The sequence below is a fragment of the Dermochelys coriacea genome, chromosome 5, assembly GCF_009764565.3.
Source record: "Dermochelys coriacea isolate rDerCor1 chromosome 5, rDerCor1.pri.v4, whole genome shotgun sequence".
NCBI classification, from domain to species: Eukaryota; Metazoa; Chordata; order Testudines; family Dermochelyidae; genus Dermochelys; species Dermochelys coriacea.
In genome coordinates this window covers 103,608,270-103,631,472 of record NC_050072.1, presented here as the reverse complement: position 1 = coordinate 103,631,472, position 23,203 = coordinate 103,608,270, and the positions used below count along the sequence as shown (strand labels likewise).

Here is a 23,203-nt window from a genome sequence, read left to right as displayed (position 1 = left end):
AAATTAGTGGAAATATATTTTTTCTCTATTTTTCCCAGTTTACTTTGTGCATTTGAAAGCACGTTGTATGTAGCCATTTTCACTTTTCTCCTGTATATACAATTTCTTCCATTCTGAAAAGATATTTATAACCACCAACAGAAGGAACAGAAAAACACTTATATATGTTTTTCATTCAGAATGTAATATTTAAAGGGTTTTCTGTCAGAAACTGGAATAATTTCAAATAAGTCAATTTAAAAACTCCATGTTGAGGGTGTTGCTTTAAAGCTCTGAGCTAGCTTTCAGAGGAGCTGGGTATCCATAGCTCTCAGTAATTTCAGGTGCTTAGCACCTCTGAAAATCAGGCCATTAGTCCACTAAACATTAATTTAGACATGAATTGTAAAGCTAACCTGCATATTTAAAGGTCCTAAGTATCCCTACATTTAATTAGCTTTAGAAAATGGGATAAAAGGATTTTTTATTTAAAAAAACACTGTAGTTTTGTGGTTCATTGTAATGCACTAGTAAAGTCATTAGACTTTTTTTTTATTCAGAAAACTGTACAAGACCATTTCTTTTATTTTTTTCTTTCTTTTAAAAAATGGCAAAAATGAAAAACTTTGAGACTAGCACATTTTTATGGCTTAAAGTATAATCATGCATAAAAGTGTCTTAGGGCTTGTCTCCATAGACACTTAGTGCAAGGGAAGCCATTGTATGAATCTACAGTGCACTAGTTTTCCATGCACTACTGGCCATGTGGACCCTGCTACCGTGCACTAAAAGTTTCAGAGCACACACCTCAGCTTGCTGTGCACTATGTTTTTGTGTAGAAAAGCCCTTTCCTTTGAAGAGCCTGATTCAGCAAACATGTACAAATGTGTGTTTAACTTTAAGTGTGTGTGGTCCCTTTGATTTTACTGAAATTACTCATACTTAAAGTTAAGCACATGCATAAAAATTTGCAGTATCAGGGCCTAAAATTAAACCTATTCTGACTTGTGATATAAGAAGTTTAAATATAGCATAATCATCCTAATAATACAATGGAGTACACTTATGGATCTTTTATTACCAAAAAAGGTGAAAACAGATCCAAAAAATAAAATTAGCATTATAGACTAGAAAAACAGTTATAATAACAATAGTATAAAATATATAATTATAACAATGTTTTTTCATAATTTATAATATTTTAGCAATTATTAAAATGTAAAGATTTATTGTATTTTTATAAACCTTCTAGATTTTAGAAAAACTTGTTATTTTCAATGTTTTCTATATAAATTGCATGTTTAAGACTAACCTCACCATTAGGTATAAATTTAATTCTTGGTCTAAATTCTGTTCTGTGTTGCAGAGGTGCAAGGCAGAGTAGACTTCAACTCAGAATAATTGAGGGCCTGAGCCTGCAAACACTTAAGCAAGTCCAAAACTTTACTCATGTGAGTAGTTCCATTGAGGTTGATGGGACTACTCATAGGTGTAAATTTAGGCATGTGCACATGTGTTTGCAGGAGTGTTACTTAAATATTCCTTGGACCAGAATGAGAGTGAGACTCAGCCTATAGCCCCATGATTGGGGTATGGACCTGGGAGACCCAGGTTCCAGTCCCTGCTCTAATGAGTATGTAAGTATTTTATGCAAAGTAGAACAGCTTCAACAGGAGCAACTGAGAGAGACCCACCCTAGTGGTGCAGGCACTCACCTGTGAGGTTAGAGACCTGGGTTCAAATTCTTGCTCTGAATCAGGCAGAGCAGGGATTTGAACCTGGGTTTTCCAAATACTAGGTGAGCACACTGGGCTTTTGGGCATAAGGGTGGCACTATCACTATCTCTTCCTCATCTTTTTTTTTTTTTACAATTTTTTTGTGAGAAAGGGCTGGCCCAGCTTAAGCACCTAACTCCAGGAGAGTATTCATGGTTGAGAATCACAGGTGGAGGGAGGCATCTCCTTCTGGACCAGAGTTAGGCACCTAATTCCCTTTGGGGAGCAGGGCTTAGGCTCCACCACTTTCTTCTGCATTTCCTACTAGCTAGCTTAGCCAGCTCCCCACTCAGCTTACTGGCTTTTGTGAATCCCATTCTTAGGTTCCTAGCTCTCCCCACATGTCGTATAAGGAACCTGGGTGCCTAAATTGCAGCTATAGAATCAGGTGGGCAGCAGAGTGCCTACATATTAGATGTTGCAATGCTGAGTGTAAGTACCCCTTTACAGATCTAGCCCTATGTTGTCATTTAAAAAAATCCTAGTTATTCTGGTTTATTCAGTGCTATAGAATCATGAAATTTTCAGTCAGAATTTATAAATGATATATTTTTGACTACATCCCTATATCCTAAAATATTTTGTGCCCCATCTCCTAGAATTTCTAATGTCAAAAAATCCTAAATGCTGTAATATAGAATATTTTTTTAGTTTTTAAGTTTATTGTGCCATATGTGGCAAAAATTCAACAGTTTCACATTTTAAAATAAATCAAAATGTATAATTTATAAATTCTCTCTGAAAATGTCATGAATTGCACATTCTCCAGTGCTCTAAAATGAAGCAAGCTAATTACTGCAGCTGTTCACATTTGCAAGTTTTTCTTTGCACCAGAAAGACAGAATTGTTGTAATAAGAGTTTTTAGATTCTGCAGAATATTTTTGCAACATTGCCCTGAAGGCAGTGATGTAAACCACTGTTCTAAGTAATATCATAGGGCCCAATCATACAAATACTTTCATACATGCTTAACTTAGGAACGTAAGAATGGCCATACTGGGTCAGACCAATGGTCCATCTAGCCCAGTATCCTGTCTTTGAACAGTGACCAATACCAGATTCTTCAGAGGAAATTAACAGAATACAGCAATTACTGAGTGATTCATCCCTTGTCATCCAGTCCCAGCTTTTGGCTGTTAGAGGCTTAGGAACACCTTGAGCTTGTGGTTGCATCCCAGCCCATCCTGGCAAATAGCTATTGATGGACCTATTCACCATGAATTTATCTAGTTCTTTTTTGAACCCGTTTATAGTCTTGGCCTTCACAACATCCCTGGCAATGAGTTCCACAGGTTGACTGGGTGTTGTGTGAAGAAATACTTCCTTTTGTTTGTTTTAAACCTGTTGCCTGTTAATTTCATTGGGTGACTCCTGGTTCTTGTGTTATGTGAAGGAGTAAACAACTCTTCCTTATTCACTTTCTCCACACCATTCATGATTTTATAGATTTCTATCATATCCCCTATTACCAGAGCCATCCCCTCAGATGGTGAATTGGGGTGACTGCTCTGGGCCCTGCACTTTGGGGGGCCCCATGGGCCGCTGGTGCAACTGGCCGGCCTCAGTCACGGTCGGTCCCGGAAGTGACGGATTCGTCACTTGTGCTCTAGGCCCCGTACCTCCCTAGGGACAGCCCTGCCTATTAGTCATCTCTTTTCTAAGCTGAAAAGTCCCAGTGTTTTTAGTCTCTCCTCACATGGAAGTGGTTTCATATCTCTAATAATTTCTGTTGCCCTTCCCTGTACCTTTTCCAATTCTAATACATCTTTTTTGAAATGGGGTTACCAGAACTATACACAGTATTCAAGGTCTTTATGTACCATGGATTTATATAATAGCATTATGATATTTTCTGTCTTCTTACCTATCCCTTTGTTAATGGTTCCTAACATTGTTTAGCTTATACATGTGAGTAATGTTACACGTGTGCTTCAGTGTTGGTTTATTATTATTATTTGAAATGTAGAGTGCCTGGGTGCTCCAGTCAGGAATCATTGTGCTAGATGCTGTACACATATATAACAAACAGATTCCCCATTCCCCAAACAGCTAATAGGCATATGAGGCAACTGGTGGATACAACACACAGATAAGGGGAGCACTAGGTAACACTGAGACAATTATTATTATAAGCATACACAGCTGTCACAGCACATCAGCTGCCTAATCATTAGGCATCATGAGAAAGGTAAACTTTAAGGAGGAATTAGAAGGAAATCAATATAGTGAATTTGTGAATAAAAAGCAATATGGGAGAAAGCATGAAGGTGTTGGTAGGAAAACTGGCCTTCTGAGTGACAAAGGCTGACATGTTGGCATAGCAGAAGTGGGAGCAATAGCTCAATGCCAATTAAAAGATGGCAAGTGTGGTGTGGTTAAGCCATGAAGGGCTATCAAAGTGAAGACAAGTAGTTTGTGTTTGTGCAGTGGAAAAGGGGGAGCCAGCAGAGGGATGAAAAGATAGGGGTGATGTAGTCAGGGCAACAAGTCAGTTGTTACCTTTTAATTACAATCAAGAAGAAACACTGTTTTTGTAGGACCAGCTATCTTTTGTGACCTACTATTGAAGAGGCAGGGAATGGAGCACACTTAACTAACTCTAGAGGCATTACAGGAGAAAACAAAATGGTAGGTCAAATTCAGGGCCTGCCAAATTCAACATCATCTTTACCTCTTCAAATATGACATTTCATTCTTTTCTGTTCTGAAGCTTTTCATGGGCGGCATTTTGAATGGGTTTAACGTGGGGCAAAATGGGATTTGTCAAGGTCAGGAATTAGGAGATGACAATAGTCAAGAATTCCTGCTAATATTTCATATTCACAAACATTTTCATGAATACCCTGCAGTTGTCCAAATACTTTCAAATTATGAATAATGTGAGCCATTTATGGTAGCAAAATCAAACTTGATGTGTTTATTCATTGATATATATTCACAAATCAGGGTTGTTTACTATTGTTACTATTTAGTGTGATCTAGCTGAAATATTCTGGTAAGGCCAGGATCGTGCAAATGCTTATGATTGTGCTTATATTTAAGCAGGTGAGTAGTCCGTTTAAAGTCAGTGCACTACCCCTGGGTATAAAATTAGGCATGAGCTTAAATGTTTACAGAATTTGGGCCTAATGCTACATTTGACCCTTATCCTTAGCTTCGAATAACATTTTTGAGGTCCAGTTCTGAATTTGTCAAACACCTAAGGTTCTCATTAAATGAACGTTATTGTCAGGATCAGGCCCATTTTGTACATATACTTTACAAGGACTCACTAACTTTAATATCTTACATATTTTATGAAGAATGCAGACATTTCCTTCTTATTTGTCCCTTTCTTCTCCAGCTTTAGTTTTGAATTTTAGAAGTATAGTTCTTAGTGTAGCTTTAAGGTAGCTATTTCCACTTGGATGCAATTTGCTGGTGCTATGTGAATTACATGCATGCATCCAATGAAGTGAGCTGTAGCTCACGAAAGCTTATGCTCAAATTAATTAATTTGTTAGTCTCTAAGGTACCACAAGTACTCCTTTTCTTTTTACGGTAATGATTTTCATTCAGCTTGTGAGAGAATGAAAGCTTACATGTATTGGTGAATTAGCATTACCATTGTAAAGTAACAAGCGACAACTGTGTTATTTCTATTTCCCTTCTTCATGCTAAGAGAAAACCAAAGTGAAAAGAAACTACAGTCCACTGAACAGGTAAGAGTCAGGCAAGGATATCATGTAATGACCTTCAGTTGAAGCAAGAACCTCAGGTTTTAATCCAGAGTACAAACTTTATTGCTTTGGGGATTTTACCATCTCTTAATCACAAAAGTAATAAGAATTTCCAATATGTTCAACTGCTGTGCTTAATCAATTGTTCCAGCTGCCAATCACTGGAAATATCAGAAAGTACTGTGGACTTAACAAATGCCTACTAGCCAATAAACCAGCTGTGACCCTTTGCTAACACTGAAGTGTCTAGACAGTGAACTTTAACCTCTCCTCAGACGTCCTTGACATATTACATATTGTATCACCGCAGGCTTATAGTTATTGCAGTATGTACTGGACAGATTTTATTTTGCTACTCATATTATGTGTACACGGAAAGCAGAAACCCACGGCAGCAAATCTCAGAGCCCACGTCTACAGACTTGGGCTCTCAGTATGGCATTACAAATAGCAGTATAGACTTCAGGCTCAGCCTGATACTCAGAATCTGAAGGCTGCCTCCTGCCCTAGGTTTCAGATCCTGGGGACCTTTTTTGGCAACTAGCATCCTTCTCCAGTAACTTGCTGTAACACACTGAAACATCAAGTTGGCTTTTCTATGATGTTGGGAAGAGTTTCTGCCATTTTATCTCTTCCTCCACCTCCAAGATGAAGATAGAGTTAACACTCTGCAGCGGGCTGCTACCTCAGAGACAAATATTAAAATGTGCTAGACCATCAGGCCAGGTGATCTGGAGTATCATTAATAAAGAAGGAGGTATGGCTTCATTTTCAGCTTGTGGACTGCCTGCAAATCTCTGGTGAGTGTTAAAATCTTTAGTGAAGAAATGCCAGGCACACACTCATCAGAAAAAAGCAAAAAAGACTAAGAAAGCTAGGTTTGTAAATCTCAGTTCATGTTGCTAGCTGTTATTTGATTTCCTTGATATTGTCTAGTGGTTTTAGGAAGCCTGAGTTCTCACTCCACTTCAGCCACTGACTTTCTCTGTGGCTTTGGAAAAGTTACTTAAGCTCTCTGCCTAGTTTCCCCAGCTGTAAAAAGGTTAGTAAGTATCATAATCTCCAAACTCCCAGGTTGTGAAGATTAATGTTTGTAAAGGACTTTGACTCAGGTCTTCAAACATAATTAGGCACCTAACTCCCACTGAAATAAAATGGGAATTAGGCACCTAAATACCTTTGAGGAGGATTTGGGCCTTTGAACATGGAAATACAAAAAGGGGAGCTGAAAGGAGGGAGATAGGCATGGGGAAGGGAGAAACATGGCCTGAATGCAGACAGGTGGGCATGTCTGTTTTTCTATTCTGATGCCACATATCCTGTTCACAAGGATGATATAATTATTCCATATACAAATGGAATGTTAAATACAGTGATTTAAAAATAAAAAACACTCTAGCAAATATGCAACTTTAATTGAAGCTGAACCACAAACAAAAGGCTTATGCTGTCTTTTCTAAGTGGAAAGTATTTTCATCCTGCCTCAAAATCTTTGTGGGCATGGTTAGGAGGAGAGGCATTTTGGGGGCCGAAATAGATTGACAGAGCACTGATTTGACAGTAATAAATCCATGGTAATAAATTACACAATAGTTGGTAGTTTGCAAGAAGAAAGATGGTAATTCTGCATTTTAAACATGTTCCTTTAAATTACAGGGTTCTTGCTCGATTAAGAGAAGAAATTGAATTTTTTAAAGTATAAATTCTGTAATATTTTAAAATGCTATTTCTCTTTTTTCTTACTCATGAATCAAGTTTCTTTTTTCCTCCATCCACTTTATTTTTATTGTATGTCAATAGAATGCATAAGAATGCAGCTCCATACAGAGAAAATCTGTAGGAAGAGAGATGACTGTTGGATAATCTTTATATGTTGGTAAATCCTTCTGTGATGAGACCTCGAAAATGACAGCATGAATTTTTCCTATATAATTATCAAAATTAGATGACCTAAAAAGGTGTAACTCAATCTTAGGTTCACATTCAAGTCCAAAAGGCTATCTATCTGAAACTATGCCGTAACCTGAGCTTCTTAAGGATCATGGGGGAACAATAGCTTTTTCATGGAATTTATTCCTGGGAATTTCTTTTGATGGGTTTTATTTATGTTGGAGTATTATACAAACTATTGACTTTCATATTTATTGAAGAAACAGGAAAATACTTTTTTACTGAGGAACACTTTGTTAAATAAAGCCCATTTTCATAATGTTTCTATGCAGATCTAGCTTATGGTAAATTGGAGGTAAGAAGAATGTTTGTTGTCACAGATGTTTACTAGGTTTCATGCTATTCAAACTATGTGCTTAACTTAGATCAGGCAGCAAAAGGCAATTACTTAAAAGAAACTGACAACAGGAAGATTTGCTTTCTCAAATAATGATGCTAAGGACCCTCCACGTAATTTGGAAGTTACTATAGTACTGTACAGTATATTGAGAAATTAGAGATTCAGATCTAAGGGTATGTCTATACAAGAGCTGGAAGGTGTAATTCCTAGCTCATGTAGACATACTTGCATTAGCTCTGCTCAAGCTAACATGCTAAAAATAGCAGCATGGCTGTGGTGGCATGGGTGTTAGCTTGGATAGCCATCCGAGTACATACCTAGGGGAACTAACCTGAGCCACCACCTGTGCAACTGCAGTCACAGTGCTGTTTTTCATGCCCTAGCTCAAGTAGAGCTAGCACGTCTATGTCTACCCAACCTGGCAATACACCACCCAGCTGCTGTGTAGACATACACGTAGATACTACAGCCATGAGTGCTCTACAAATGCACGTAAATATCTTCCCATTGATATGCATCTGAAATCATAGCTCCAAATGCTGGCCCCCAGCTTTCCTGTAGCATTGAGGCTGTCAAGGCTGTGTGACATAACATGGCATGACCTGGAGGCTGCTGTCTTCCATGGATGCTGATGGAAACAGCGCTCTATAGCATCCACAAAGCCAACCAAGCCCTTTTTCTGCCCACTTTCGGAGTCCATGACTCCACTGCACCCAGACATTGACAGCTGAGATTAGCGAAGGGCTCTGTATTCAGCAGGCTTCCCTTACTCTGTTTGGGGAAAGAAGGGGTTGATTCCTTTTGGACTATCAAGAAACAGGGAAGACAGAGCAGGGGTGGAATGCAGAACCCATTTAGGGCAAAGAAAACACCACTATTGCAATAAATAGGGAAGGACAGAGAGAGAGAGAGAGAGAGAGAGAGAGACCAGATCTGAGGAAAGCTCCGGAGGGGAACATAGAATTTATTTGTCAACATCTGCACTACATGTGTGGGTCAGGACTTGGTCCATCTATATGTCAATGGCGAGTTGTATATGTGTACATCCAAAAGCAGAATTTGGCACACTAACAGTTATGGGAGCTCTTTATATGTGTGCTAAGGGGACATTATACATCCCTACATTACTCAGATGAAAACAAGCAGATTTTTTTCTTTGTCAGCAGATTAAGGTCTCTAAATAGAAACATAGATGTTGGAGATGGAAAAGACCTCTTAGGTCACTCTAGATGCCTGTCAGTGCATGCTTGTTCCCTACAGTACTTTCTCCAGTTTAGCTTTGTCTCAAGCAATGTGGCTTCTATCAGTTCCCTTGGAAACTTCTCCAGTTTAATTGATCTCACCTTTAGGTAGTTTTTCTTAATATGCAGCCTACATTTTAGTTTTCTTAATTTCATCTAATTTCTCTGTCATATACCTTGTGTTATCCTACACAATTCCTCTGCTCAGAAACTTGGAAGATTTACCTCTCCTTTTTGTTTAGCTAAGCCATACGCTTTTTGTTCTCTTTATCTTTTTTGATGAAGATTAAGTATCTATGTTTTCACTCAAAATCAACTGCATGATGTGACACAGATGTCAGTAAAAAGCACCTAAGTTTGTCAAGGGCCAAGTTAATGTGTCCCTCTCCCTGTTTACTGTTGCTTTGTTTTGCCAAAAGTAAAAACATCTGTGCTTTACATTTGAAAGGAAACTCTTTGCCTCTGAGACAATCTGCAAGACAACAAGGATTGTCTACAGTTCTCACACAGTTGCTAAATGCTGGCGTCCTCATTTATAGCATCTCTGAAAATGAAGCTATTGATGTTTAGGTCATCTCATTAGGATGTAGGGAGGAACTTCTATAATGATTTTAAGTTAACCCTTCAGCATGTGACTAGTTTTTTTTATTTGTTGAAAAATTATGAAAGTATTCAAATTTTCAAAAAGTAGTAAACATTTGTTTTTAATTGTGATATTTTATATCAGTTTTTAGATCAGCTCTAAGAACTATGCTTTATAGCTTTACAACTTGTTCTGCAATATGAAACAATGATAGACCCCAGATTTGCAGTATTTATTCAAGCAAAACTCCCAGGACTGGGTCCATAGTGTTGTCCTTTTTGATTTTAGACAATTGTCCATTGTGAACTGTCCAATCCCGTGCATATTTTCAAAACTCAATCAGTGTTTCTTTCATTATAACATAATTTGGGTTGTATTTTATGGATCAGTGACATTTTTTCAAACAGAAAGCAAGACTTGAAAAAAAGTTGGTTTCTAAGAATTAGCATTAAATCATTCATAGAAAGGGTGATCACTTACCTGGTAGTACTGATCGATCATTGAAATCATGTTGTGCCTACCATGATGCTGAATATTGCTCTCCCTCTGATTTCAGCTACAATGTTCTCCAGTACTCATTCAAGTCGGAGTGGAACAGCTACTGGGGGTGGTCCACCATCACATCCTGTCAGTCACCCTTCTCCAGGGCATAATGTACAGGGTAGTCCGTGCAACCCACCATCTCAGTTACCTCCTCTCTCAGCTGTAGACTCAAGCACTGAGAGGTAAGACTATCTTTATTCATTTTAAAAATGAGAAGCAATTGACTTTGAACATTACTAAGTTTAGTAGTAGTTTTATTGTTACTCTTGTTTGTTTAGAATGTTATTAACAGCACAGCCAGATTATGATGATACTTTAACATATATTTTGTGTTAGTACACAAATGTAGAGTAAGTGACCACTATTCTAAGTAAATCCCAGAGCATGTACTTGTGCCTCTGGGATTTACTTAGCTATATTCACTGGTAGTTTGAGAGAGATTCTTACTTTTTTAAAAAATTATTATTTGTACTACAGTAGTGCCCAGAGGCTCCAACCAAGACTGGAGTCCTGTTGTGTGAGGTGCTAACACATCATAAGACACAATCCCTGCGTAGAAGAGCTTACACTGTAAATAAACAAGACAAATAGTAGGAGGGGAAACAGGGGTGAAGTGACTTGCCCAAGGTCACTCAGTAGATCAGTGGCAGAACTATAATAGAACCCCAGGTCTCCAGACTGCTAGTCAAGTGTCCTATCCACAAGTCCATTATATAAAAACTATAAACAATAAGTAGGCTTGGAAGGATTAGATTTTCATTGGTTAATGTCAATAAACATCAATTTCACTTTACATACACAAACCAACAAAAATATATTTCCATCAATGATTATCAAAATTTACAGAGAAGCAAAGTTAGCAAAATGTTCTGTGAGAACTTATTAGAGTTTGATTTAGGGATATTTACTTTGTGTTTTTTGACATTTGATGCTGACAATTTGTGTTTTGACAGTTAGAAACCTTTAACTTTTGAATCTCAATGTCTACTGTCAACAATTATTGTCTGACTCCCAATAATTACCTGCAATTGTAAAAATGTAAATTAATACAATTTTTAAAATGCTTAAATCCTGTAATTTCTGCACAACCATGAAAAGTTAAACTGATAATCTAAAAACATTGCTTTAAAGTAAACGTTGCTATTATTGATTGAAATTACAAAAAAATAAAAATAATTTAATTTTGCCAAGCCTATGAATAAGGATAGTGTCTCTCCAATTTAAAATTGCATTGAAGGAGAAAAGAGAAGTTGGAGGAGAGATGGAGAAGCTTTCTTAATAAGAATGAAAATGCTAATTATTGAGTTACTCTGTGTAAGTGGCTTGGGAGCCATGGTTATTAGAGCCTCACTAGCATTTATATTCTTGTCCTACTTGCCAACATGTTGAAGTGGGCAGGTTGTCAGTTTGATTATTGCTGACTGACTTGGCTTTTGAGAAGTGTAATACACATGGGTTGAACTCCTATTGCATGTGTTTGTATTTGTTTTCAGCATGTTTAGTAGGAGGAAGTTATTTAATCATGAAAATTTGCAGGCTGAACTTGCAAGATGCTGCATGCCTCCAGTGAACTTATAAATACCACTCAAGCACAGTGAATTTTTAGAGTTTAGGTCACTTTGCACCTCTCAGGAGCGGATCAGCACCTTGCAGGACTGGGATCCTGATTTGCATGTTGTTTGACATTTGTCGCTTTGAAAACTCTGGTGTAAACTAAAGCTGCTTTCTCAACTGAAATAAGCTCATATTTTTGCAGGAAGCTGATATCTTCCATATTGTGAGACTAGTGTGCAATGACTGGACTTGACTTCTAATTTAGTAGCAAAGGACTATGATTCATAGTCAGAAGTCATTCATTGCTGGTTAGGGACAAGATCGCCCATTTTTATGGTTTCTAATACTTTATATATTTCAGTGATATAAAAGCAAGTCCTCTGAGAGGGATCCAGTTTTCATCTTTAAATATTACCTAAATGATTATTGATCAGATATTGCATGATGTTAATAGTTTCCACTTAGTATATTAAATCAAAATTCTGACTATGCTGCATGAGACCTAGGTAAATAGTTTTTCAGTAGAAACATACTTCTGATATAAATTCAATGGTACACAAATTACACTTTAATTTTAATATAAATATTCTATTCTTACTATATATCTATGGACATTTTTAAATATAGTTTTGCTGATTTTACATAATTTTCAACACACTAAAATGCACACTTCTATATTTCACTAATGTATAGCAAGGTGTTTAATTTTCTTGAGGAATAGAAATGTCAGTAATTAGGAAAGCACAAAAATTCCAATTATAAACCTCAAAAGAACATTCCTGGATTTCAGTTGCTGATAAATGGACCTAATTCCCCTATAATGAAAACAGTACTACAACTCTGCCTTTTATCTTGAAGATGTAAGAATGGGATGGCTTGCAGGATTGAGCTAAGGTGTCTTTCATGTCTAGGTTGCCACTTTGAGTTCAATTAGTTCAGTCATGACTGAAAGGGGTTAGAACCATCTGCTTTATGGGGGCAGTATCAGTCCACTTCTAGTGGAGGTGCCTCATCATAAATACAATCATCATTGTTGCTAATTGTTAGGAGAAGGGCCAAGGAGTGAATGATGTATAGATTCCTCTTCCCTGTAGAAGTGGTTCCTTTCAGTCGGAGTTGAGGGATATTGACAAATGCTATTGGGAAGCTTCTGCTGCCTTTTGTTGCTAGACCACTAGCAGGGTCAGTCCAGTATTTATTACAAGCATTAAAATCACTCTTTAAAAAACAAGTCCAGATCCTCTTATTAGCACATTTCTGAGAAGATTACTGTTGGGAGACCACTTTCGAAGCACTTTAATAGTGATGTGTATAAATAGTTCCTACCTCATTGGGGCCCTGATCCTGTTTGGGGCCTCAGGACGCTATGATGATACTGACAATAATGAATAATAATGAAGTTCAGGTCTGATACACTCCTTCCTTACAAGCCTTTTTTTCCCCTTACACTAACCATATACACATTTTCATAAACTGTTTCATTGTTACTGCCCATCTATGTTTGGGGCTTCTTTGGATTCAAGAATGAGTAAGTGCCAATAACTATATTAATGCAATGTTAAGAGGAAGCATTTAAATACAGGAGAGTGAAGATTACCACAGCAGTGATAACTTGGTCACAGGGCATCTATATATATTTAGGCAAATATTTAACAGGAGAAATAATACAAAACACTGCATATAGCCAAGACCTTGTGTATTTTGCCATCATGGAATTTTCCACAGAATTCATCCCTTGCTGCAGAATCTCTGTTTCCATTTAAAAAAAATTAAATGTCAAGCCTTCATGGTTGTGACGATAACCTTAAAAATGTGAACTAAGTATAAACTTGTCTGAGTGTGCAAAGAGCCTGAAATAATGGTTCTGAGCAGTGTGAACTGCCTCAGCCATCTCAATCTGGGACCCACCGATTTAGACCTGATCTAAACTTAAAATTTTAGGTTGACATAACTATCTTGCTCAGAAGTGTGAAAAACAGACACACCTGCATGCTGCAGCTATGCTGACATAACTCCCAATGCAGACACAGCTAGGTCAATGGAAGAATGTTTCGGTCAACCTAGCTACTGTTACTCAGGGAGGTGGAGTTCCCACAGCAATGGAAAAACCTCTGCCGTTGCTGTTATCTGCATCTACACTACAGGCGCAGCTATGGCACCGTAGCCATTGTCGCACCCATAGTGTAGACATGGCCTTAGTGATTATGCAAGCGTGAAATGTGCCATTTTTTCCAAGAGATAACAGAATTCTGCATACAAAATTAATTATTTAGCTGCAGCCAAGAGCCCAGCATTTTGCTTTGTCTCCTTGGCCTGCTGGGACCTGCCTGCAGCTGTCTCTTGCTCTGGACTGTTCTGCACAAGGGGAAGTTAATTGGACTACAGTGCATGCTCACATCATTATTTTATAGAACAAGGCAGGATTGAGGAGGGCTGATGCCAGTGCTCGAGTCCAGGTTGCAGCCAGGGAGAAAGGGGAGGCAGAAGGGCAGGCTGGATAGCTAGGCTGCCTAGAGGCTTGGGGAGCTGAGATGGTGAACTAGGGAAGCAGACCACAACCTCTGCCTCCCCTCTTCCATGGCACACATGAGGAAGGGGAAGGATAATCTGTCCTGGACCACCTAGACAATGTTGTAACTGCTGAGGCCCTTGGAGCTGGGCATGTAGTGTACAAAGCAAAAAAAATCCATCATGAAAAAAGTATGGTTGAGAATAATCATTGGTAAATTGTACAGCCCGTTACGAGTTATAGTCGTGTGTTTGGTTGTGGAAGGGATGAGAATGCAGGATATTTCACAGAGATACAATAAATTAATATTGCCACAGAATTTAGGAGTTCTTACCACAGACTTTGTTGCCATTGTGCCATGTAGTACATGGCTGCATATTCTAATACAGTGGAACCTCAGACTTACGAACACCATGGGAATGGAGATTGTTCCTAACTCTGAAATGTTCGTAACGCTGAACAAAATGTTATGGTTCTTTCAAAAGTTTACAACTGAACATTGACTTAATACAGCTTCAAAACATTACTATGCAGAAGAAAAATTCAGTTTTGAACCATCTTAATTTGAATGAAACAAGCACTTAAACAGTTTCTTTACTTTGTCAAATCTTTTTTTTAAGCTTTCCTTTTATTTTTTTAGTAGTTCACATTTAACACAGTACTCTACTGTACTTTGTTTTTGTTTCTGGTGCTTCTTGCTTGCATACTTCCGGATCCAAATGAGGTGTCTGGTTGACTGGTCAGTTCGTAACTCTAAGGTTCTACAGTATTACCCTGAGAACCTTAATTACTGGGTTTTCAGCATTTTGAATGATTAACTTCTCAACCTTAATGTTGCATTAACATAGTTCTTGCTTTTAATATTCAATTACAAAAATGAAAATTTTAAAGGAAAAAAAACAAAAAACAGCTGCTGCTACTACCTAATTCCACACCCACCAGCAGAAATTTCTCTATCGCTATAATAGAACAAGGCTGTCGCTTGTTTTCCAGCTGCAGAAATACTCACATCCATCATCTCCCAAGGTAAAATGCCCCATTATAGGTAATGGTATGTCATTCAATGTAGAATCTACTGACCCATTCACATGCACACAAGTCTGCGTTGTTTCAACATTAAAGCTCCCCTCCCACACACTCTTTTCTCCTCTGCCTGAGTGATGGTTTCCCTGGACAAGGAGATTCCTCTTCGACCCTTACATTTGGGCAGCAGGCTCAGTATTCTAGGGAAGCCATAGTGACTCCCATTCCTTTCACTCCCATGGACAATAAGAAGGAGAACACGTGGAGGAATCAGAGGCTTCTCTTCGACTTTCTCTTCCTTTGGACAATGGGAGGGAGGCTGTAGAGAAGCTGATGAAGCCCAGCGAACCTGAGCCTCGCAGTTGTGGGAAGGGGAATTGAAAAATAATGCACACATCTTGTGCAAGTTTGGTTCCATGCCAAAAGTCAAATCACCGAGATTGGTTTGGGGGCAGGTTTTCATATCCAAATTCTCTAAAATTCAGGTGGTGGTAGCAAAGTTAGGATAAAACTGGAATTCAAATCTAATCTCTACCATAAAATTCATTTTTTCTAATAGTTTTGTTTTTATTTTTTTTAATGCTCACCAAATTTGAAAGGATTTTGACTGTTTAATTAAGAGAGGGTATGATAAAGGTATACAAAATATTGTATGGTAGAGGGAAGGTAAATGCGGCCTACTGTTCACCCACTTTTGAATACAAGAACAAAGGAACATTCAATTAAATCAAAAAAGCAGCAAACTTAAAAACAATAAAAATGAATACTTGTTTACACAATACTTAATTAACTTGTGGAACCCACGGCCACAAGATCATTGTTGCCCAAATGCCCAGTTTAAAGGGATTAGCTGTATTTACAGATGATAATATCTGCAGTTACATTTTGCTTCTTAAGGCACATGTTTCTGGACATAAATGACCCAATAACTGACTGGGTTTGAGAAGACATTTCCCCTATGGGCAGGCTGTTCTGTAATTCTCCACTATGAGGGATCTCTCATGTTCCTCTGAAGCTTCTAATACAATCCACTATCTGAGACAGATAGATGTTGAGCTAGATTGACCTGGTATACCAATTCCTGTATTCCTAAAGCATGAGAAATTTTAGCTTGAAAGGAATTTCTTAGGCTGTTATTAATGGCTGAATAGAAGGATTTAGAATTGAAGTATTCAACTTTATTACTGCAGTGCTATAATAAGAGTTGGAGCAGTGCTTTTATTTGCTTATTTGAGTATGTGGTTATATTCTTTTTATGGCTTCACTATAAAACAGCAAATAATTCCCAGCCAGAACTCCAAAAGCAAGAGCCCCCAAGTGGTTCTAACTGAAGAGTCAGGGCAGCTAATGCTTATATATTACAAAGCTTCTTGTCTGTGGTATGAGACAGGCTGGCTCTAAGAAAGATTCCACTTGAAGCACATAACAATGTTGTTCTGAAATCAATACAGTAATTTCCTCCCATGGTTAGGACAGCTGGAGATTTGTCTACTAAGAGACTGTATCTTTTCTGCTAGTGAGGAAATATCTGCCTGTTAACAATGACAGACTCTGAAGGATGGTGAGCAACTGATCAAACCTTGGGCCCTGCCTTAGCCAAGCTAGCAAAGCCTGATATTTCTCTCTAGTCTGTTTCTATGCTTTGTCTCTTTTTTAGAGAGGTTATCTGCCCTCACTTGCCTTTACCAACAGTTTAATTCTCAAGCATAGATGTAACCCACCAATCGTGTTACAGGTCCCCCTTTGTGCTGACCCACAAAGGATATGAGTTGTTACAGCCACAGTTAAGAAGCTCTAGCTCAAGATGTAGCAGATTATACTTTTAGTGCTGGAGATCCTCAGTTCAATTTCCACTGTGTTGGTCAAGGTGGCCGTTATCATATCAGAGTAGCCACTGGCAGTAAGAAAAGGCTCTTCACCTGCTGATGAGTGGAGTCAGTCAAGGGTGAATCTTCACTCCTGAGTCTAGAGTGACGACATTTTCAGTGACAAACTGAGACACCAGTCCTGGGGGCAGGAGTAGAAGTGTGCCATTGACTGTTCTGGGCACACCTCCTCATACGAAGCTAGGTTGGTCTTAGTAACAATGCCTCCTACTTCTTAACCAAGCAACCGTCTCCTTTCTATACGTGGAAAGACTATGGCTGCCAGCTTTTTGGAAGGAAAAATGTAGAAACACTTGCGTGTTGTTACATGTAAGCAAAAAGTCAAATAATTTGTACATAACCATAAACTGCAGCTTTAACAAATAAAATGCATGGATTTATTGTTGGTGAAGACATGAGCTTGACAATGCTGCTGAATGAAGTCTTCTGTGTAACTACAAATAAAGCATGCATCAGGGCAAGTTTCTCATTCACTGGCATGCTTCACACCTGATATGAGGGGAAGGGGATTTCCTTTACATGGAGCAGGGCTAGTTCAATCTCCATAGCCAATGCAATTTGTGGCCTTTCTGCTGAGTAAGTGTAAAGTGTGTGTTTGTGATGTTGGAGCTGGGGAACTGGACCCATCTTAGTTCCCTTCTGGCCTCTGTCCCCTCATTGCCCCCTTCCCCTCACAGGGGCTCAGGTGAACAGGCTGGGGAGGAGACACTTCTCCCAGCCCCTCTCACTTGTGGGGTAGTGCAGGCAGCTTTCCTACTGGCTTGGCAACTGCTTGCCACAGTGTTGCCAGCTCTCCTGATTTTTTCATGAGTCATCGGATTTCAGCCAGGGCTGGAACCCGTCGGGTCATGTCACAAGAAGCACCAGCACCAATTTCAGACCTGCATGCAGGTGAGGAGGAAACACCTTCCAGTTGGCTGCCTTCCCCACTGCCCCACCTCCTGGGGAAGAGCAGCCAATCAGAGCTGCTGCATGAGGCAGGCAGAGCTTCTTCCCACTCCCCTCAGGGGCCGACACCATCCTCACAGGAGGGGAGGGGGAAAGAGGGAGCAGCTAAAAGCCCAGCAGCTCAGGCCTCTATCCCTCCTTTCCTATGAGCAACAGGTACAGTTCCCCTCCTGCTCCCTCTTCCGCTCTCCCTTCCTGTAACACCTGGCCTGGGAAGGGGCAGAGCGTAGAGTGAAGAGCCATTGGAGGCTTAAGCCGCTCCCTCCTCTGTCCCCCCAGATAGAAGTGGGAGAGGGGACCCTGCTGCAGCCTCCCAGGTCTGGGAGAAGGGGTGAAGAGCCCCAGGAGGAATGCAGTTGAGGCTGGAAGGGGCAGAACTGATGTGGAGGCACAATTAATTGGGGGGGGGGATGAACAGATGTAGAGGTCAGGGTTCCTGCAGCAGGGGCCAAAAATCACCTCAATAAATCTGGGTGTGTTGGCAACACTAAAGTGTCTCTCACATGCACTGGGTGTGGGTTGAGCAGTTCGGAAATCAAAAGTCAGGCCCAAAACACTATATAATCTTTTTTTTAAAAAAAAACCTCATGGTTTTGGGGGATCTGACACATGGCTTTTGAACCTTTGTGATTGGGAATATTGCAGTCAGATCAACAACATTGCTGCTGACACAAATCAGGGAGCCTCCCTCAGTTGCTTAATGGCCACTTGAGCCTGCCCCAGCCCTGTATGCACACAGCAGGGCCCTGAAATTTTGCAGGACTCCTGCCACTCAGAATTTGGACACTCCCTGTATTATGGGAGTGCACCATGAAAATCAGGATGGGTGACAAAGACTCATGCAAAAAACTGGCTTAACTGGAAACCTTATGAGGAAAAGGTGTAAACAATGATGGGCCTGGTGGGATAATCTACCTAGGTGTTTATACCAAGCTCATTGCTGTGGTATTTGCAGCTATAGGTGCACATATGCTTACCCATTCTGATGACAATTTCACCAGCTCAGCTGACTGACAGTTCCTCAGATGGCCAGAGTCTGCCTGTGGTGCGCACAAAAATTGGGACAAAATCCTGGGACCTTTTGTATAACCGTCAGGGACATTGGGACAGGCCCAGGAAACTGGGTCAATCCTGAGTTTCAGGAACACATGTCTGCTTCACTTTCAGGGAGAGAAAACTATTCTAAGGGTCTTCTCTCCCCATTCAGATAGAAAAGATACTGCTGAGGAATTTGTCTCCTCAACCCTAGAGGTTACAAGAAAGAGGGTTTGTCCTCCAGTGATGCAAATGCAGCCTGCTGGGCCAACCAAGTTGGAACGGCTCGCAGAACAAATCAATGTTCCTATAGTAGCTCAGTGATGCTCCCAGTGGAGTTGGTGACAGTAGCAGGCACGGAGGTAAGGAAAACACTCAGCCACATTTGGATGACAGACGTTTGTGTGCTCAGTGGAAAATCTACTTTTGATTTGCCCAACTTCTGGGGGTGAGGAGTGTTGTGTCACAGCTGCAAAATTTTGCTATTTTTGTCTTTGTAAAACCTTAGGCAAAACATGTATATTCATGACATTGTTAGAAAAACATTGAGTTTCACACAATTCTGTTTTGCAACAAATCACATTGTTCTTTAAACATGTTTTTAAACAGAAGTTTTTTTATGTCACAGATCTGGTAGACACCTGGCATTCTAGTGCATTTCACTGGGGTATAGTAGACTGTGAGCTAAAAGGACTTTTTACTCGTTCACAACAGCAAAATGTGGAGAGTTGGTGAAAGCCAGAATGTAAGGCATCATAGGGATTTTTATTTTTATATGAGAACTGCCTTGGAACTTTGCCCAAAACTTCCTGGCTTTGACTAGAAATACTAACATATGTAGAGAAAGTCTGTTCCTGATTATTGTTCACTGAGCACAGCCAGTGTGCTGAGCACTACACAGAGCATTGAGGTAGACAACAGCCTGCCCCATGCAGCTTACATTTTTCCCCAACCCACTCAGAAAGAAGGAAGTTCAGGAAATCTAATAAGAGCCTGATCTTATGACCATACCAGCTCAAAGACATTTTGTTATGTTCAGAAAAGCATTGGAAATATTGGTTGTACAGCTGAATCTTCAATCTTTATAGAGTTTTACCCGTTGCTGATGAACATCCAGTGTGTCAGTTACTGGGTCACTTATGCTCAGAGTAAACAAAGATATTTGGCTGTGCACAAGCTAGCTACACACCTTCTAAATTTTATTGCTATGTTGAGAAAAGTAGGTAGTCAAGATAAAGTGACTTCCAACATAGACTACATCTCCAGCAGTGGTCACTGGTAACATGATATGTCATACTTTCACATGGATAAACCATTGTTGAACCATTTTTTTCCCTCCAGTTTAATAGTTACAAATAGGCATGCTTGCCTTCCCTTTCAACTAATTTGTTTTAACAAAAATACTTTTTTGTGGCTACGCAATGAATGTATTCCCTAGTGGCTAGAGCACTGGTTGGCCCCTGGCGTGCTGGATGACAGCGGGCAAGTCACCACACTACTTTGTGTCTCAGTTTCCCCGTCTTTGAAATAGGGGTAGTGATACTTACCCCCTTTGTAAAGCACTTGGAGATTTACTGATGAAACATGATATATAAAAGCTAGATATTATTACTGTTATTTTACAGGAATTTATTCTTGATTTGTCATCTCTTTTAATCCCCCACAAGATTTCCACAGTGCAGAATAAGTGGAATTGTGTATTTCAAACAGTAAACTCTTCTTGAGGGAAGCTAATTGCTGGGCAGGGTGAAAGGCAGAAGTTTAAGAGCTGGTTAGGATTGATTATCATTTTCTTGGCCTTGAAAATCCATTTTTATCTCCAAGCTCTGAACTAGCACCAGAAGAGAAGAGTTCAGAAAAATAATAGAGAATGAGAAGTGGTAGTACCAGGATCAGTAAGTAGCTAGCATTTGTTATCTCTTGGCCTGAATAGTTAGCCAATATTCAGCGCCTTGCTGGGTTGTTTCCATTAGGAGGAAATATTAATTATGAATCAGGTTATTCTTTGGTGCAATCCTGTTTATTTACAAAGTACACAAAGTCCTGGTTCCCTGAACAAAGTAGAAACAGACACAATTTCCAAACCTGCCTTTCCAGCCAGTCTTGTGCCTCATGGAGCAGGGCCATGCTCACCACTGCATCTGTGGCTTTTTGCTGCCTTTCTCTTTCTTTTTGGTTGCTTTCAGCTCTCTGCAACGAATCAAAGACCCAGCCTCTGTGTTTGCAATCCGTCCCCAGGAAAAATAACTCTCAGCCGCAGGGTTTAGTGTCTGGTCAGCCTTGCATATGGCTAGTGCCTTGGATAGTGGCTTCCATTGTCTCCAGGTATCTTAGTCCATTAAAGGAGCTTAATTGCTTCTGCCATTTAACCTGAATGAAGGGTGCGTAGCACGCTTATCACTTTTAACCAGATCTGTGGTAGCCTAGAGATCAGACATGGCCAATGGCAACCATTAACACCTTCCAGCCTAACAATATTTGAAGTCTGTTCTGGCACCCATTTGCCCTGAATCCGTGCAACTTTTGTGCACACTTCAGGGGATACAGTTGACTCCCTTGGACTACAAACTGTGTAAAAGTGCACAACTGCTATTTGCTTTGTTTCCTTTTCTGGTTGAAACAAGGAGAATGCCTGTGACCTTATTTGAATGCATACACAATCAGATGCTTGTCAGTGCATGGCCACTAGCTCAGAGATGAATTGGTCTGAAACCAGTTCACTGTTGTAGAAGATTCACACAGAGAAAACAGAACCAGAGGAAGAAGGGGGATTCATGGAAGGGAGTTCAGTAGACATGACAACTCCAAGAAGATCAGGCAGTAAAGGTGAGGCAAACTCAGTGAGAGATTTCAGTTTAAGCACACTGTCAAACGTTACTAGGCCAGTCATGTATTTCCATGTCCCCATTGAGACTGGCAGTGTGAAATCAAATAAAGCAATGCTGGCCAAAAAGAACACTAGTTAAGAGAATTCCGAGGTGACAACTCTTTGAAAGTCTTTCTAATACTTCTATGAAGAAGTGGAGCACCATCAAAAAACCTTTAAGAGGTCAGGTTTACCCTGAATGGTAATTTTCTTTCTGCTTTGTTTGATTCTAACCAGCTTGAATAAGGACAGTCAATTGATACCGCAGTCATAATACTGACATCGGGCTCTGTGAAGGGAATCCAACAGCCTGGATTAACAATAGAAGTTCTGTTTTGTGTGGAATTGCAAGAATGAGGATTTTCCCCTCCAAATCATTTCTTAGAGTCCGTGAAGCACAAACAATTTAGCAACAGTCAATTCTCTGGCCAAGAATCTCAAAACACTTGTACAAATTCTTTTTCCAAACATATCAAAACTTCCCCCTCATCACCACCACCTCCAAATAATCATTTTCAGTGTGCTGGGTCCTGCATGTCACTTAGCAAAAAACTACTAATACCAAACATGGTTTCTTGGTGATAGTGGTAGTGGTTTGGTTTGGTTTGGTTTTTTGTATTGATGCTTGCTAGCAGTTTGCTCATACTGTACTCTTAATTTACATTATGTCCAGGTCCAGCCAACACTTATCATTACATTTATTTCATTTAGCGGTGATCCATATTGACTAATTAGAAATCATCTATGCATGTCACATTGTGTAAATTAATCTGGTCAGTTAAGTTTTGCAAATGTAATCATCTTGGTTCCCCCTATCAAATCTTGAAACCATTTCAAATCTAATCATTCATTTACAGGACACCTTTCCAAGCTCTCACTGAGGAATGGCATACTGTGTAATGGTTCCTAGAATATGCTAGTTCTAGTTTTGAAGACCCCAGACAGCATGGAGGAAGGCACCTCTCTACAAATTTGGCTATTTCTGTTTGCATGGGCTGCAGGACATGGCCACAGTTTAGGATGGCAGTTTCCTAGCAGTTATAAGCTGGTCCTGATTGTTTTAGAAAGAAAATTAAATTTGCAGTTCCCCCAGTAACACACTATGATTTATTCGGGGACAAATCTGGATTGAAACAGGTCCAAGTTTCTCTTTTGTGAAGCAGAAGGGAAGTATAAGTAGATACTATAGTCACTCATATGAGTAAGCCAGGAATTCATGAAGTGATTCATAAATCATTATAAAGACTACT

The 23,203-nt window shown here is 39.5% G+C and overlaps 1 protein-coding gene across 2 annotated transcripts in view; it reads left to right on the top strand.

Annotated features, from left to right (window-relative positions):
- GLIS3 (GLIS family zinc finger 3) overlaps positions 1-23,203 on the top strand; it is a 259,987-nt gene that overhangs the window by 213,398 nt on the left and 23,386 nt on the right. For both annotated transcript variants that reach the window (XM_038401161.2, XM_038401160.2), the window contains one exon: positions 10,146-10,314. In XM_038401161.2, the coding sequence (XP_038257089.1) occupies positions 10,146-10,314 (169 nt within the window). The remainder of the gene's footprint in view (positions 1-10,145; positions 10,315-23,203) is intronic.